Source organism: Arvicanthis niloticus, chromosome 6 (genome assembly GCF_011762505.2).
Source record: "Arvicanthis niloticus isolate mArvNil1 chromosome 6, mArvNil1.pat.X, whole genome shotgun sequence".
Taxonomy (NCBI): Eukaryota; Metazoa; Chordata; class Mammalia; order Rodentia; family Muridae; genus Arvicanthis; species Arvicanthis niloticus.
In genome coordinates, this window is record NC_047663.1 from 23633741 (window position 1) to 23652255 (window position 18515).

General features: G+C 42.7%; 1 protein-coding gene across 2 annotated transcripts in view; it reads right to left on the reverse strand.

The window, feature by feature from the left end:
* Positions 1-18515, reverse strand: part of Casc3 (CASC3 exon junction complex subunit) — a 23626-nt gene continuing 5111 nt past the window's right edge. The window contains exons 4-15 of one of the 2 annotated variants that reach the window (XM_034506088.2): positions 11594-11746; positions 11356-11507; positions 10526-10702; positions 10264-10385; positions 9703-10077; positions 6023-6087; positions 4970-5084; positions 4682-4780; positions 4231-4445; positions 2316-2438; positions 2127-2190; positions 1-1519 (exon numbers count right to left, since the gene is read on the reverse strand). In XM_034506088.2, the coding sequence (XP_034361979.1) occupies positions 2167-2190; positions 2316-2438; positions 4231-4445; positions 4682-4780; positions 4970-5084; positions 6023-6087; positions 9703-10077; positions 10264-10385; positions 10526-10702; positions 11356-11507; positions 11594-11746 (1620 nt within the window). In that variant the 3' untranslated portion in view covers positions 1-1519; positions 2127-2166. Of the gene's footprint in view, positions 1520-2126; positions 2191-2315; positions 2439-4230; positions 4446-4681; positions 4781-4969; positions 5085-6022; positions 6088-9702; positions 10386-10525; positions 10703-11355; positions 11508-11593; positions 11747-18515 lie in introns of both variants that reach the window. The other variant, XM_034506087.2, reaches the window with a different exon arrangement.

Below are 18515 nucleotides of genomic sequence, written 5' to 3' on the forward strand. Positions count from 1 at the left end.
TCAAGTCTACAGTCTAAATTTTATTATCTCCAAGTCACAATGCTGATCACAAATGTGCACCCTTTAAAACAGTAACAAAAAACAACGCACATGGTGAAATCTTTGCAACTAAACACAGTGGACCAACAGACAACTGTCACAGTGTCTTAGTCTGGGAATCAGGGCATGCTGCCCACAGGCTTGAGGAGACATATTCAGGTTTAAGGCAAAGGGAAGCCTATAAAAGGCACAACCACCAGCTACTCCTGGAAGAACCTCTTAGTTATCTCCTCCTTGAGGGTTACCCCCCACCCGACTCAAGAGTGGTTAAGCCAGCTGTAGGAGGGAAAATAAAAAGTGACATTACTAGAGAGACACAGCCATCACCTTCTCCCAAGTTCTGCAACAACAGACTCCCACAGGGACGGGGATGTGATATGCCATGAGGGGAAGAATAGAGGGACAGCCTTTGCCCAGGTGACTTGCTTCCTTAGAACTTAAGTGTAGGTATAGTTACCTTCAGTATGCAAGTACAGGAGCAGGATTTGGGGAAAGTATAGTAATAACATCTAAAAACATTTGTAGCAGGAAAGGCATGGAGAAGAACTGCAAAAGACAAGGCAGACAGATGGCTGGATAGTATTTGTCTCTAGAGATGCATTGGTCCACAACTGGGAAGGGGATGTAGCAGGAGGGCTACAAAGAAAAGAAGCAGAGCCCACTAATTCCACTTACCTCAAAGACAGCCCTGAGGACGCAGCAGCGCATTCCCTAACAGTGCAGAGGGTATCACCCTACCCTCCCTTCTCACAAAAGCATCCATTTTGCTCTCTCTCCCTACAGCAGAGATTCTGCCTCAGTGGAGGAATGAAGCCCATCAGAAGAGAGGTACTGTTGAAGGCTCAGATTTATAAAACCTACACCCCAAGCAAGGGCTCCTACTCACCCACTCTGAGCTCTCCTCTACAGTGGGATGCTGCGTGCAGACAGCTTCCACAGGGTTAGAGGAGTGAAAGAGACTAATAAAGACCAATCACAAGGAAAAGGCCAGCTATTTTTACACTTGGTCAAAACATTCTCAATTATGTGGGGTTAAGGGAGGAGCTTAAGTGAACCCAGAAAGGTAAACTAAAATGAATTTGTTTCATGTAAGGGCAGAGCAGGGAAAAGGAGAAAAAACTAAAAACATTAACTTAAGAAGGGTAAATCAGGCTTTTAAAAAAAAAATCAACATTCAAACAAACAAGCAGGAAGGAACTTCCTTGGGAGCAGAAGACACTTGAATTTCTGGGGAGAAAGTAAAAAACAGGCTTCTGAAGCCTGGGTTGTCCAGTCTCTGCTCCTTGAGTCCAGGCAGCTCAAGTGAGGAGTGGAGGTGGAAGGCAGCCACCTGTTTCTTCTCTCTCCAGCAGACCTGTCCTCAGAGAAAGAGGGCCTCATCCTCCGTCTGCTGGCAGGGCCACCACACACCTTTGAAGCCCTCTGAGTAGTAGACAGCAGCTGCTTTTCTCTTCACTCCTGAGTTCCCACCTCTCCTGTTCTATTGAGAGTTAAAAAGAGAAGAACTGTGTGTGAGTTGGACCTCTGAATATTTATATAAGCCTTCTCAGAGGCCCACTTCTAAATAATGTGGTTTATTTGGCGCCAAGGATCAAGTCTAAAACCTTAAACATACAACACCCTAAGCTTCTAAATAATGTGCTTTAATGACCACAAAACAACAGCAATAAAAATATCCCAGAGTCAGGTGTGGTGGCCCACACCTGTAATTTGAGCACCCAGGGGTGAGAGCAGAAGAGGGGAAGTTTGAGGCTGGCTTGGGCTACACAGTGAGACCTCACCTCCTGAACCAATACACTCCCTCAAAGCCCTGTGGCAGCCGCACAGCCACTCTCTTCTAAAATCTTTACAATTGGCTTTTTTGACTGTAACAAATTAACCTCATATTTTTTTCTTTCCTTAATCTAGTTTAGATTGGGCTCCTCTATTTTCATTGTGCAGTTTCCCAAGTGAAAATCGGAAGGTAGGTATGGTTTCTCTTCAATTCTGCCCAATGCATTCATAAAACAAGTTCCCTGAGACAGCATTAATGAGGTGGTTTTATTAAGCACCTAAGTATGAGTACTCACAGTACATTGAGTACTTACTTTCACATGATGTTATACTTAAAATATTCAAAAACTTGTATTAACTGGAACCCCTGCTTACAACCTGAAATAAAAAAGTTGGAAACTGTTATATCATGTCATTAAAAAAAATCAAAAAACCCAAAAAAACATAGAAACCCTCTGGAGAAAGCAAAGCCCATATGGTAGGAGTGTGGGAGGGAGCCATACCTCAGGTGGAGGGGGCTTGATGGAGACTGGCTGGGGAGTCCTCCGGGGTGGGGAGGGCTTTGGCTGCACCTGCTGCTGGGCAGGGTTATAGTAAGTCACTCCTCCATACACCTGTGATGGAGCCTAGGACCCCACAATCCAGGAGGAAAAAAAATGTTAAGAATTAACCCAGAAGACGTTAGCCAGCAAAACCAAAAAAGCACTGAACATCCATTTTTAAAAAATACTTTTTTAGGGGAGGGGAGGTGCACAGGTATGGCTTGCCTTGCTCTACACAGTGATTCCCTATCTCCAACAATAACAACAACAACAACCAACCCACTAACAATAGCCAGTGGTTCAAGGAGACAGACCTCCTTCTACCTTAGACCACAGCCAAATTTGCCTGTAGCTTTGAGAAGGCCCCAGTGCTGATGACTTACTTGAAGCCTCAATTGGTCACATTGTGGATGTGATTTTGTATCAGAGAAATCACTGGCAAACATGGCATTGCTGGCTATGATGCCTGAAGACCAATCTTTAACTTTTGATTTTATTTGAATGTTCTTGGACCACGTGTAATGAAAGTGCTATCTGAATAAAACGCCCTCTCAAATAGCAGTGTTTTCTCTGTCAAATACTACACAGTCACAGTTTTTCCTGATTGTAAAAACAAACAAACAACAAAAAAAGAAAACGAGCTGAACAAGTCTTGAGGAGCAAGCCAGAGTGCAGCCCCTCCATGGCCTTCGTCTGCCTCAGCTCCTGCTCAGGCTCATTTCCTCCAATGATAAACAGTGACTCAGTAGCGTAAGCAAAATAACCCTTTACCCACCCCCCCAAGTTGCTTTTGGTCATACTTTTAGTTTTGTTTCACAGCAATAGTTGATTTTTTTTTTTGGTTGGTTTTTCGAGACAGGGTTTCTCTGTGTAGCCCTGGCTGCCCTGGAACTCACTCTGTAGACCAGGCTGGCCTTGAACTCAGAAATCTGCCTGTCTCTGCCTCCCAAGTGCTGGGATTAAAGACTTGCAGCACCACTGCCTGGTGGCAATGGTGATCTTAACTAAGACAGTGTCTGTATGAGTGGATGCTGGTGCCCTCAGAGGTCACGACAAAGTTATCAGATCCCCTCAAGCTGGAGTTACTGCTAGTGTGAGCTGCCTGCCTGCCATGGGTGATAGGACTGAACCTGGGTACTCTGCAAAAGCAGCAAGTGTTCTAACCACTGAACCATCTTTGCAGTCCCTGGTTTCATTCTTTAAAGTAGTGTCCAAGTCTGCAGTCATTCCGTTACCTGACAACAGAAAGGCTGAGCTCAGTCCTGGCATTCAAGATGCCAGATGGTATCAAGTGCCCTCAGGACAGACATGTTGTCCAGGAGAAGAACACATCCCTTAGTACAGTTGAATAAGTAACACACGGGGACACCCCAAGATATAATGTAAGACACTGATCCTTAAAGAAACTCAAGAGAAAGCCAGGCATGGTTTTCCCAAGTACCTCAGATTCAAGAGGCTGAGGATCATATATTTTAGGCCAAACAGGGCTACAGTGATATTCTACCTTAAAACAAAACAAAACAACCAAACAGGATCATGCTTGGTGGTACACACCCTTAATCCCAGCACTCAGGAGACACAGACTGGTGGATCTCTGTGACTTTAAGGCCAGCCTTGTCTATATAGCAAGTTCAAAGTAAGATACCCCGTGTCAAAACAAAAACAAAAACCAAGAAACAACTCTGAAAATAAGCTATGACAAGACATTACATAAGCCGTAGTTCCAGTTCCTGACCACCAAGGGGCATCCTAGTGCCACAAAGGAGAATCAGAGGCATTGAAATGCTCCGACAAAATTCTTTTAACATTCTATTCTCCCTCAGCACAGCCTTGTGTGATTTAAAGGATGTAAACCTAGAAAACATAGGTATCTTACCTGTGTGTTAGGATACAGATGAGGAGGTGGAGGAGGAGGCAATGCTCCCGGAGCATAAGGGTAACTGGGGTTACCAAAATTCATGACACCTGGAGCAGAAAAGTAGGCAGGAGCAAGCAACTGCTGGGGCGGTGGCTGTCCTGGGGACATGGACACTGGTGGTGGGTAGAGACCCGGATTGGGCAGAGGTGCTGGTGACTGGTGGGGGTGTAAACCTGGGCAAAAAAGGAAAATAGAAACTGTAGAAGAAGACACCACCTTTATGTTGAGATGGCTTAACTTGGACCACAAAGCACAACAGGCTAGAAGGCAGTTCTTAGAATGGGACTTAAAACAGAGTTTGCTGCATAAGCAGCCAGCGTTTGACAGCATGACAGTATTGAAAAGGCAGGGTCTGTAGAGTCCTAACACAAACCCTCGTGTACTACACAACACAGGAGTGTAAGCTTACCTGGGTGAGGAAGATGCATTTCTGGCTGTACAATCATGCCCTGTGGGGGCAGTGGGGCAGGGCTGTCACCATGGGTATAGATTGGTCCCTGGAACTGCACTGTAAGATATATGGAGATTCTTATAAACCCTGACCCTTCATACCACAACAGCATCTCTCTCTGTCCTGCAGACCTTTAAGGTTCTAAGTTTCTCATATGAAGAAGATAGCAACTAGACAATGTAGGATGACCACTGGCAGCTGGACAGTTTGGCACTTAATTCCCTTTAGAATGAAGAAAGGACTCACATGGGTCATAGTAATGCCCCTCCATGATGCTGATATGCACAGGAGGAGCAGGGGGCTCTGGCACAGGTCTCTGCCGCTGCGATGAATAACGCTTAGCTCGCCCACTCTGGACACCCTGAAAGAGAGAGATCTGATTAAAGAGTCTAGAGGGGTGATTCTCATATCAACTCCTACTTGCTTTATGTACTACTTAGTACACGACAGTATTTAATATGTATTTATAAAATGAACTGAAAAAACTGATGAAAAACAACAGCATTTGAACCTAAACGTTCTACACTTCTGAGGTCCAAACTAAAACAAAACAAAACCCCATGAGTAATCAATGAAAAAACTGCTATCAAGAACTTACATTAGCTGGCATGGCAGCCTAATCCTGTAATCTTAGAACACGGGACTCAAAAGCAGGAGGACTATGAGTGTGAAGCTAACCTGGGCTATATAAAGTTCCAGGCCAGTCTGCGGTAATGGATAAGAGAACATCTCTAACAATAAAGAGATTATTTTGGCTTTAATAGAGAACAAACATGGCAGTCAGAAGGACAATCCAGATCTGAATACTTGGTTCCAGTTAGCAGAACTGTTTGGGAAAGATTAGGAGGTATGTCACTTGGGTAGGCTTTGTAATTTCAAAAGCCTGGGCCATTCTATGTGTGTTATCTCTGCCTCCTACTTTTGGATCAAGATGTAAACTCTCAGATGTATCCGCAGCTATGTCTTTGCTCTGCCATCATGGCCTCTAACCCTCTGGAACTGTAAACCCAACTAAGTGTTTTCTTTTATAAGTTGCTTTGGTCATGGTGTTGTCACATTGACTAAGGTCTGGGTGTGGTGCTACGCGTCTTTAGTACTTGCAGTTGGGAGGCAGAGACAGACAGATCTTCCCGAGTCCAAGGCTGCCTAGTATACCCCATAGGAAGGTCCAGGCCAGCAAGAGTGAAACAGTGAGACTCTATCTCAACACTCTGACAGCACTGGAGGCCAAATCAGGGTATTAAGTATTCTCTACCACCAAGGTGTATAGCCCAGCCCTCCTCCTTCCCACTTTTGTACCATTTCTTCCATCCGGTTAAACTGAGGTGGAGGTCCTGCTCCCATATGGATGTGGTTAGGCATACCTGTAATATACCAAGAAGTCACTGGTTGAGAACAGATAAATGTGAACAGGATTTAAAGGTACCATCAAGAAAATAACAAGTGCATTCATTCATCCTTTAAAACTGTCTGCTTGACTTGTTATTCTGTGTAGCCTTTGTTGTCCTGGAACTCACTCTGTAGACCAGGCTGGCCTTAACTCAAGTTCTAGGGAATCCAATGCCCTCACATGTAGTGTACACACATCTATTCAGGTACATGTGTGTGTACACACCTGCATGCATAGACACAAAATAAATAAATGTTTAAACTATCTGCTGTCAATGCTAGCATTAGAAAATCACCTAACATCTTTATTATAGCAACAAAGCCCTTAAAAAAAAAAAACTAGCAAAAAACCCTCATATTCAAAATTTTTTCCCCTCTAAAGAAGATATTTCCCTACATAGAAACCTTGGAAGACTGTAGCATATATACATACTATAAAATGCTGGCCCAAATGTCTCCTAACATCATGAGATATGAAAAAGAGATTATATTCTCTCTGGATAAAAATCACCTAGAATTAAGACATGACTTAGTGGTTAAGAGCACTCATGGCTCTTGTAAAGGACCAGGTTTGATTCCCAGCACCTATGTGGTAGTGGTAGCTTACAACCACCAGTAACACTAGTTCCATGGAATTCTATCCCCTCTTCTGGCCTACGAGAACACCAGACATATATGTGGTGCACAAATATACATGCAGGCAAAAATATTCATACACATAAAAGTAAATAAGTTTATCTATTTGTGTTTATCTGTGTACGTGCTTAAGGAGGTCAGAGAGATGTTGTGATGGTTTGTGTATGCTGGGCCCAGGGAGTGGCACTATTAGAAGGTGTGGCCCTGTTGGAATAGGTCTGTCACTGTGGGTGTGGGCTATAAGACCCTCATCCTAGCTGCCTAGAAGTCAGTCTTACACTAGCAGCCTTCAGATGAAGATGTAGCACTCCCAGCTCCTCTTGCACCATGCCTGCCTAGAAGCTGCCACATTCCCACCTTGATGATAATAGACTGAACCTCTGAACCTGTAAGACAGCCCCAATTAAATGTTGTCTTTTATAAGAGTTGCCTTGGTCATGGTGTCTCTGTTCACAGCAGTAAAACCTTAAGACAGGTATTAACTCCATAAAGCTGGAGTTTCAGGCAGTTATGAGTTGCCTGACGTAGGTGCTGGGAACTGAACTTGAGTCATCTGAAAGAATAAGATGGGCTTTTAATCACCGAGCCATTATCTCCAGCGCTTAAGCAAATAAATCTTAAAAAATAAAATAATTGGTTTTAGTTTTAAAAATGTTATATAAATAGACTCCCAAATATATTGGTAAAGTATCAGTATGAAAAATATACTTCTCTGTCCAGAGATCAACTAACTCTAGGACCAATAGTTTACACTAATTTTTGGTGCTCAAAAATCACCTGCACCAGCCCTGAGACTCCTGAGCAGAAACTGATCTGAACGTCTATTTTCTGATAACTAGTTTTCATGGTACCAACAAGCACCACACAACCTTCTAAAGGAGAAGCAAGCAACCATACCCAGCTAAGGCACCTATCAACCACACGAATGACCAGTACAGCACAGATAAACCATGGGTGCAGTACTCTGTAATTGGACTTAAGACCCACTCAATAAGAGGGAAATCTAGCTAACTACTCAAGGTAGTGAAGTCACGGATCTTGGAGAATCTACAACCACCATTCTACTAAACCAGTATAATCCCTAACTACATTCTACGTATTTGTCCTTATACCACAGATCAATGTAGTCTTGACCAACCCATCAAGGAAACTTTGCTTTGCAATAGATGAAGACCATTACAGAAAACCAAAACACAACCAATCAAAATGCAGTTTTGGAACTGAGACCCAACAGACATACCCAGAAAACAACTTTTGCACCTATGGCTCAGGGATCGCTGAGGAAGAGGGGGTGGAAAGATTGTAAGAGCAGCCAGAGGGTTAAGAGTCTGCTGAGAGACTGTTTCCTAGTCCCATCAGAAACCACACCCATACATTAATTCTCCCAAACATGAGCTGAACAAGGACAACAACAGACATGTCAAAGTGGAGAGTGGAAAAACCTATTGGACCTTAACCCTATACAAAGACCTATAGACAGCTAAGGGATGCTGAGAGCAGGAGACAGTCTTTCTCTAGGAAGAACACACCAACTGGTTATCCAGTATCAAAGAGTGTCAGTCCTGAAAACACACACACAAGGAACATTATACAGACTGAGGTGAATAATTACGTATTTAGGAATATAAATATATATACACATATGCATATAACAATTAATGTAACAGTTAATGGAAGGCCATGAACTTCAAAGAAAGCAAGGAAGAGTACATGGAAGGGTTTGGAAAGAGGAATGGGAATAGAAAAATGATGCAATTGTAATCTCAAAAACCAGAAGAAATAATAATTAAACTAAAGTTACCTCTACCAAAGTAGAAGTGGCAAAATTCCTAGTGCTCATGAAGTTTTCCAATCTTTAAGTCTGCCCTAGAGGGTTGGAGAGATAGCTCAGGAGCACTGGCTGCTCCTCCAGAGGACTTGGGTTCAATTCCCAGCATCCACATGGCAACCCAAACATCTATAATTTTTTTCCCAAGGGATTTGATGTCTTCTTCTGGCTTCTATGGGCACTGTATACACATGGTGCACAGACACAGGTGCAGGAAAAACACTTAAACACATCAAAATAAAATTACAGGCTGGAGAGATGGCTCAGAGATTAAGAGCACTGGCTGCTTCAAAGTCCTCTTCCAGAGGACTGGAGTTCAAATCCCAGAACCCACATGGCAGCCTATAACTGCCTGTTAACTTTCTGGAGATCTGAGACCTTCAGAGACATAAATGAAGGCAAATCATGAATGCATATGAATTAAAAATAAATAAATTATAAAAAGGCTTTTCAAAAACTAAATGATACTTGCTAGCTATGTGTGCTTTTATTTTGTTGGTTTGTTTTTTGAGATAGGGTTTCTCTGTATAGCCTTAGCTGTCCTGGAACTCACTCTGTCAACCAGTCTGGCCTTGAATACAGAGATCTACTTGCTTCTGCCTCCCTAGTGCTGAAATTAAATATATGTGGTACTACTACCATACATGTATTTATAAAATTAATTAATTAAAAGTTCAATTCTTCCTTCTAGCCACATTTCAAAACATACCAAAAAGCACTAGTATCATACATAGTTCCAGTAAGAAGTTTGTCTCTAGAAGAAAGGATTTTAGAAAGGATTTTCTTTTAGAACAAAATATCCAGATTCAAATACGTTTGTGCCTTCCAACATTTAAGCATTGGCGGAGACAGTCTGAAGATGCTATCTTCTATCACTTTTTGTGCAGAGAAGTAGAAATTTACCCAATACTAAGGAGCTAAGTATTGACAGTTAACAGTGTGCATACGCAGCCAGACAGGCTTGGGGGGAATCACAGAAACTGCTCTGAAGACAAGCAGATAAACTTATGAATCTACCCTGTCTGTCCTGTTAAGGAGTAAGGAGCTATCTCTGTCATACATTGCACTCCTGAGAGGTAAGTCCCAGTGACATAGTAAGATCTAGTCCCCAGCCTGGAATGCGTACCTCGAAGTTCCCGTGGCTGCAGGAATGAAGGCTGTCCTGGACTCCAATTTTGTTCTGCTATATTTAGCTGGGCCACATCTTGCTCAAGTCCACCTGTGGAAGAATCTACTGGAGCCTCCCAGTTCCCAGTCTTAGCAGCTGGAGGAGTAGTTTCTGGAACTGTGGCTGCTGAAGTAAGCCCTTCAGATGGAGCAGGAACCTCCTCAGCAGCTTTGACTGCATCCCCGACTTTGGTCCTGGTCCTTCTTGCCCGAGAATAAGATTTCTTCTCAATGGGCCTGTCAGGAGCTGGTGGTGTGATATCAGGTACAGCAGCTGGTGTCTCTGAGGCCACCTCTTCTTTCTCAGGACTTCCAAGCAATGGAGCATCTGGTTCTGGAGATGGATCCCTCATAGGAGTCTGCTCCAGACGCCGTGACCGGTAATTAGCTTCATGCTTAAGAGTCTCACCAGACCGGCCACCATGCTGCCCACCAACCTCCACAGGCCTAAAACTAGTACGACCTTCCTTGAAGCCCCCAGATCGAGAATAATTTCTGGATGCAGACATGCGGCCAGTACCTGCTGCATTCCTGTTAATAAATGTCCTAGGTGGTAGGTTGCCCCCAGGACCCTGGTGGCGATGGGATTTGCTTGATCGATCACCAATCCAGTTTGGATCTCTTTGTGGGGGACTTCCAAATCTGAAACAGTAAAATTGTTAAGAAAAACAAACAAAAAAGAGACCCCCACAAACACAACAACAATAAAAAAGCAATCAGAGATGTTCCATATCCCACAGTCAGTCACTTCAAAGATTAGAAAGGCTATTGAATTTTCTTACCGAGGTTTCCGGATTCTTCGGGGTTTGATGTCATCAGGATTGTGAGCAGACCGAATGTCATAGCCATAAAGTGCAATTAACTCCTGTCGAGATTTCGGAGCCTGTTCATCCTCACGAAACTTATCATGCTCCCAGCGACCCTCGTCTTTCCATAGCTTTCGCTGTCGTCCTTTGGGTCTGGACCAAACCAAGCAGAGGTGTCTTGAGACAATTAATACTTAGAAATTATCTGTCTACTAAAATGTACCACTGTACTAAAATGTACCACTGACACACCAGAAGAGGGCATCAGATCTCATTACAGGTGGTTGTGAGCCACCATGTGGTTGCTGGGAATTGAACTCAGGACCTCTGGAAGAGCAGTCAGTGCTCTCAACCACTGAGCCTTCTCTTCAGCCCCAAATCTTCCCTTTTTTTTAAAGACAGGGTCTTATCATGTAACTCTGGCTGGCTTGGAAATTGTTATATGTAGGCTAGGCTTGCCTGGAACTCATCTAAGACTCTCCTACCTCTTTATCCTGAGAGCTGGAAGTGGGCTGCACACTACTACACCCATCTCTTTTTGCTCTGTGAGACAGGGCCTCATTAAGTAGCCAAACTGGCCACAAGTTCATAACCATCCTGCTTCAGATTCCGGAGTGCTGGGACTGCAAGTCTGTGGTAGCACGCCTAGCATCTAGCTACCAAGCACTGTGAGCTTCATTTTCTCATCAGTAATTCTCATCTTAAATTGTTCTGAGTAGTAAAGCAGGCAGTCCAGCAAAGCATCTGACTGACAGTAAGCACTAAGCACAGTAGCCAGCAGCAGCAAAGCAGAAAATGGCTGTTACCGAACTTCCTCCTCCTGAGTCTGTCCTCGAAGATCATGCTCAAAGAAGAGCCCTTTCCTGGGAATATACGCTGGATTTTTCCGATCTTCATCGTCATCCAAATGCTTAGGGCCTTTTTTACCCACTTTGTTCTCCACGGGCTCTGTGCTCTCCTGGAAGATAAGGGCCTCCTTACTCTTCCAAGGAGGTGAGAGGCCCTGTACCAGCCCCCAATAGGAGGGCTGTGCTGTGTACTGACCTGTCCATCCCCACTCTGCCTCTCCCCAGTCACAGTGCCTTTAGATTCAGGCTTTTCTTCTCCCTTCTCTTTTGTAGAGGAATCAGCAGCATCATTAGCTTCTGATTTCAGCTCCACCTTGGAATTCTCCTCTTCACTGTATTCTTCTTCACCCTGAAATGGTATCCATCCTTGTTAATTATAGAGATAAGATCTGAATAGTAAATTTTTATTTTCCATTCTTTTGAGAAACATTCACTACAGTGTTAGAATTAAAAACAAGCACAGCAAGTATGGCGGCTCATGCCGATAATTCCAGAACTTGGGAGACAGAGACAAGACTGGTGTACAAGGTCATTTTCAGCTACATATTAAGTGAGGCCAATCTGTGCTATACGAGATACTGTCTCATAAAAACAAAACAAAACAAAACAAAAAACAAAACCATAGACTGAGGAGATAAAAAAGCTCATAAAGTTCTTGCCACAAACCGTCTTGTTGGACAGCTAACCTGCCTTAACTGAGGAGCCTCTGGTTGACCCTGCCTCAAAAGACAAAGTGGCTAGCTCTTAAGGAATGACACCAGAGCTTGTCCTCTGGCCTCTACACAAACTAAATTGAAAATAAAACAACCATTACAAAGGCTGGGGTTACTAACTCTGTGGTAGAGTATCTGCCTAGTATGGCAAAGCAACATGTATATCTAACCCGAAGCCAATATTCCTAACAAACTCCTAGAGAACAAGGCACTACAGAACTACCCCCAACACATACACAAATACACACACACACACACACACACACACACACACAAAATATGCACATGTCTTTGCAGATAGTTCTTGAATACACAGGTAAGAAATTTTTAACAGTGATAGTCTGGGGAAAGGAACAAGGGACTGGAAGACTAGCTTCATAGAGACTTTCTGTCCCTTTCCACAAATATTAAAGATATAATATTTAACATAATAATAGTAATCTGGCATAAATTGAGAATTTCCTCATTTCAAAATGTTTTAGGAGACTGACAAAATGGCTCAGTGAGTACCTGCACTAGCTGCTAAGCTAGGACCAGAGAGTGAGCCACAGAACCCACGCAGTACAAGGAGAGACTCTACTCCCACTCCTCTAACTTTCACATGCATGCCATGGCATTCACACACACATACACACACACACATGCACACACACACCATAAGCAATTGTTCTTAAAAATGCCTTAGAGTAGAAATTACCAATCTTTGTGACTACGTGGCTTCAGTGAGGGGGCGCACATTTATAATTCCATCAATTCAGGAAGCCGAGGCAAGAAGACTGAATGCTAGCCTAGGTATCACGCTGAGATCCTACTTCAACTTCAAAAGAAAAAAGAAAAAAAAAAAGAAAGAAAGAAAAAGAAACAACCAAAAAAACAGAGCTCCTTTGAATCTAGGATCTCAAACTCTCAGGATTCTATAACCAGATTAAGAAAACACAAAGACAAAAGTTTTCCATGGCTCATGTGGAGGTCAGAGGACAATTTGAGATTTAATTCTCTCCGTCTAAAGTAAACTCAGGTTGACAGTCTTCATGGAAGTACTCTTATCCACTGAGTCATCTCAACAGCCCCGCACCCCTTCTTTTGGAGCTAGGATTGAACCTGGGTATATTTATTTTACTACTAAGGGACAGTCTTAGCCCCATGATTTACTCATTCCCCCACCCCCTAATGTGGAGATCAAACTCAAGGTCTCAAATAGGCAAGACAAGCACCAACCACTGAACTATGTGTACTTAAGGCCCAGGTCATACAAGTTTGTTGTTGTTTTGGAGACAGAGTCCCACTACGTAGCCCTGGCTTGTTTAAATTTGTTCCGTAGACCAGGGTGGCCAGGGGCACACAGAGATCTGTTTGCCTCTGCCTCCCAAGTGTTAGAATTAAAGGCACGCACCACCACATCCAGCTTCTAAGACTGAATTTTTTATGTTATGACATGAGTACTGAATTTCTATAGCACGAGATTCCTAGAGAAAACAACACTAACCACAGTAACATCATGAAATTATGAGATTTTTATCTGGAAAATCTTAAAGAGAACAACCTGCTATAGAAATGAAAACAGCCAATGTATGAATACTCTCTCTCTGAACCATTACCTGCCCCTCCCTTTTTTTTTCCCTTAGAAAGGTCTTGCCATATAGTCTTGGCTGTTCTGGAACTTGCTATGTAGTCCAGGCTGGCTTCAAACCTGCCTCTGCCTCCTGGTGCTGGGATTAAATGCATAAGTCACCACACCTGGCTTTTTTCTTTTCTTTAACAGATCAAGTTTGAATGATCCAGTTCCTGACAAAGAACATTAGATCTCTCCACTTAAAAGAAAAAAAAAAAAAAGGTATCATTAGGACATTAAAATGTGACAAAGAATAAAGGTATGGCTAGTTCCACACAGGGAAAAACGATCGATTTTAAACAGGGTCATACCTTATCCCCCATTCTCTCCGCATTTGGTACTAAGGAGACAGAACAACAGGTTACATAGGGAGGTTTAAAGAGCTGTAACAATGCAGAGAAATGGACTGAAGGGAAGGTGGTTTAGTCACCAGCGATGTGCTCCCTCTACCACCTGTAAGGTGTGTGTGCACCAGTTTCTCATTCTCCTACCGTTTCTGGCACCTAACCTAAACCTGACTGCCCTGTCACTTCAGGAGCAGGCTAGTCCCAGGAATCTGGTCAGAGCTAGTCCTGACTAGGTTAGAAGCTTTCAGTATTCTGCCCTTTATTAAAATAAAGTTAAGCTTGCCTAAGTGACCTAGACAAACAACCCAATTAAGCCCTCTTCCTGTTCTTTCCATTTCTGTTTACAGGCCAAACCACCCAACATTTGGATATTTTATCTTCAAAGTGTTTTGAGTGAGGATTCTCAGAAAAGTGATGGAGAACTGAAGAGGCTTAACCACAGATGCACTGTGACAATCTAATCTTTATCCACCCTGGATTCTTTCTGTCCTGTACAATTACATTGTTTCCCTGCTCAGGATGAAGGGGACAGTAATCACTCAGAACTTTCCTCAATCCCAGAGTATGGAGCAGACAATACAAAACTTGCTTGCTGAATATATATGATGCTACTTCATTATGCTCTTCCACTCACATGCTTTCTGAATTTCAACTTTAAAATTATTTGTTTTTCTTCTATACATCTATGTGCCACCTGAATGTATGTTAGTGCACCATATGCATGCAGATACCTGTGGCTATGAGAAGGTGTCAGATCTGCTGGAACCAGAGTCACAGGGGGCTGTGAGCTGCTATGTGGGTGGAGTGCTGGGAACAAGGGTCTTCTACAAGAACAGCAATTGTTGTTCTTCGGTCTTTTCATGGCAGTTTCTCTGAGTAGCCCTGGCTGTCTGGAACTGGCTCTGTAGAGTAGGCTGGCCCAGAACTCAAAGAGATCATCTGCCTGCTGCTGCCTCCTGAGTACTGGGATTAAAGGCATACACTACCACCTGGCTGTAGCGAGTGGTTTTTGTTTTTTTAAAGATTTATTACTTTTTAAAAATTTATTTATATGTATACACTGTATTTGTCTTCATTCACACCAGAAGTGGGCATCAGATTCCATTGCTGATGGCTGTGAGCCACCATGTGGTTGCTGGGAATTGAACTCAGGACCTCTGGAAGAGCAGTCAGTATTCCTAACCCCTGAGCCATCTCTAGTCCTATAGTGAGTGTTTTTAACCTTTTAACCACTGAGTTTCCCACCCAGCCATCTGCCTCCCCCTCACCTCCAGCAGAGTCCAATTGTATAGTTGACGCTGGCTTTGAATCAAAGAGCTAGATTTACAGACATTATATTTTTTTTTACTACCATATCTAGGTAATTTAAAGATTTAAAAGACACTTTTGGCTGTTTGAGTGATGGACATGTGTCTCTGTCCTTTCTTGCCTGCCCAAGGCATCTTCTGATTGGTTAAAATAGAAAACCTATGGCCTATATAGCAAAAAGAAGAATAAATAGTAAGACAGGACATGTGGCAGAGAGAACTTGGGAAAAGGAGAGTGGGGGAGAGATGCCAGCTAGATTCAGAGGGAGTTAGATATGTGAAACTGAAGAGAGGTAACCAGCCATGTGGCAGAACTTAGATTAGTATAACAGAACGAGCTAGTTAGGCACAAACATAGCTTAAGGTCTGGAATTGACTCATAAATAAGCCTCTGTGTCATTCATTATTCGGGAACTGGGGTGGGCACAAAAAAAGCCTGTTACAAATAGCACTAGTAATGAGGGAACTTTGTGTTATACAGCATTCTCTTTAGGCTGTGCTAGAATGTCAATGAGCAAACTCATACATTCCTATTGAAAACTTAGTTTTGCTGGGGATAATGATGCACACCTTTGGTCACAGTTTAGGGAGGCAGAAGCAGGCACATGTGAATCTGAAGCTAACCATGTCTATACATAGTGAATTCCAGGCCAACCAAGACTATAAAGTAAAATCCAATTTTACACACAAACACAAGAAATAAACTAATTTTGTTTACTGGGCAAAACAGAACAGTGTAGTGTTGAGGAGACTCCAAAACAGACTCAAAGCCTGCTATGTCCTACCCGCCCACGATAATAAATGTCAAAGATACGTTTGCAAGTTTCTGGAGGCTAGAAAAGGGTGTGAGAGCCCTGGAGTTACAGGTGGTTATAAGCCACCCAATGTGGGTGCTAGGAACAGCGAACTGAACTCGGGTTCTCAGGAAGAGTAGCAAATGTTCTTAACTGCTGAGCCATCTCTCCAGCCCCATATCTTAAAGAATGTGTTTATTACTAATACACTAGAGAATAAAGCACATTTTCTTCAACAGGCATGACTAACTCACAGCCAGACCAAGTGCTGTAGAGATCTGTCTGTTCAGTCACTAGCCACAAGTCTCTGAGAAAGTCATGGATGGGAAGGTGTAAACACGAAGGCTGGCTCCAGCTGCAACTTTGTGAAAAGAGACATATTCCTATATAATACTCAGACAAAGCCTAGGTGGAGAGAGCCCAAGCTCAGCCTACAGTTCCAAGCACCCACTTTGTAACTTTACTTCCATGGGCTCCACACCTTTTTCTAGCCTCCAGACACTTTCATACTGAACCAATTCTACTTCTGTGTCTTTTCCTTCAGGTGTCACCATCCCTAAGTTCACTTCACTTTTTTTATAGCCTTCAAGTAGTATGTGATGACATATGACACTTTCTTATAAGAAGCTTCTTTTTCTGGGGAAAAAAAAAAGAGTCATAAATCTGGCCAACAATTCTATTATGACTGAGATACTTTCCCTAACTTCTCTGAGAAGTCACGGTACTCTAGCTTATTTACATAGTGTATTCTATTCATTAATCTACCCAGATCACACCAACACTGCACTTCCGGTCATGATGTATAATCTTCATGTGTACCTAAATTTGGTTTGCAAGTATTTTGCTGAGATTTTCCGCATTTATATTCATCTGAGAAAATGATCTGTTGTTTTTAGCTATGTCTTTACCTAGTTCTGATACCAGGGTTATACTGGCTTCAGACTGAATTTGGCAGTGTTCCTTCTCTTTCTATGTATGGAATAACTTAAGAAGGATTGGTAGATCTTCCTTAAAAGTTTGAAAGAACTCAGCAGTGAATCCATCTAATCCTAGGCTTTCGTTTGAGGGGAGATGTGCTGGCTAGTTTTATATCAATTTGTAATAATCTGAGAAAAGGGAACCTCAACTGAGAAAATACATTCATAAGATTGGTTGTAGGTAGGCTGTGCGGCATTTTCTTAATTAGTAACCAATGGGGGAGGGGCCAGCCCATTGTAGGTGGAGTCATTCCTGAGCTGGAGGTCCTGGGTTCCATAAGAAAGGAAGCTGAGCAAGCCAGAGGAGTGAGCCAGTAAGTAACATCCCTCCATGGCCTCTGCATCAGCTTCCACCTCCAGGCTCCTGCCTTAGCTTTCCTCAGTGGACTGTGACCAGGGATATGTGAGCAAAATAAACCCTTTCCAAGTTGCTTTTGGTCATGGTGTTTCATCACAGCAATAGTAACCCAAAGACAGAACAGTTTTGACTATGGCCAAGAATTCTGCAGGTTTTCTCAATAAATGCCTCAATTTCCTGACATCTCCAATATACTGGGATCTCCACTACAACTGAGGTCTCGCCTTTGCAGCATCAAGCATTGGTCTTCCAGGGCCTCAATGTAGGGAATCTGATCTACACAGACCGCCTGGCTTCATTGGCTTTCTTGAACCTTACATAGCATAAGCCTCTGGTGAATTCTTATTCTTGAATCCTGATCAACTCTACTTCTTAAAGCAGAGGCTTTTCTCCTATATTACAAAGTAAAAACAAAGAATTGTCTTCATATATACCTTCCCTTCTCACCTCTAAGTATTTACTAGTTAAAACAGGTTTTTCTAAACAGGGGATGGTAGCAAATACCATATATATATATATATATATATATATATATATATACACACGTGTGTGTATATGTATATATGTATGTGTATATATATAAACACATATATGTATGTGTATATATGTACGTATGTATATGTGTGTATGTGTGTGTGTGTGTGTATATATATATATATATATATATATATATATATTTTTTTTTTTTTTTTGGTTTTTTGAGACAGGGTTTCTCTGTGTAGCCCTGGCTGTCCTGGAACTGACTCTGTAGACCAGGCTGGCCTCAAACTCAGAAATCCACCTGCCTCTGCCTCCCAAGTGCTGGGATTAAAGGCGTGCGCCACCAGTGCCCAGCATGGCAAATACCTTTAATCCCAGCACTTGGGAGGCAGAAATAAGTTCGAGGCCAGCCTAGTGTACAAATAGAGTTCTGGGATTAATGGTGTGCATCACCTGGTCCAAATCACCTTTTGACTTAGCTTTTCTTTCATAGTCAAAATTTTCTTTTCTTATACTCAGTACTGAGTTAT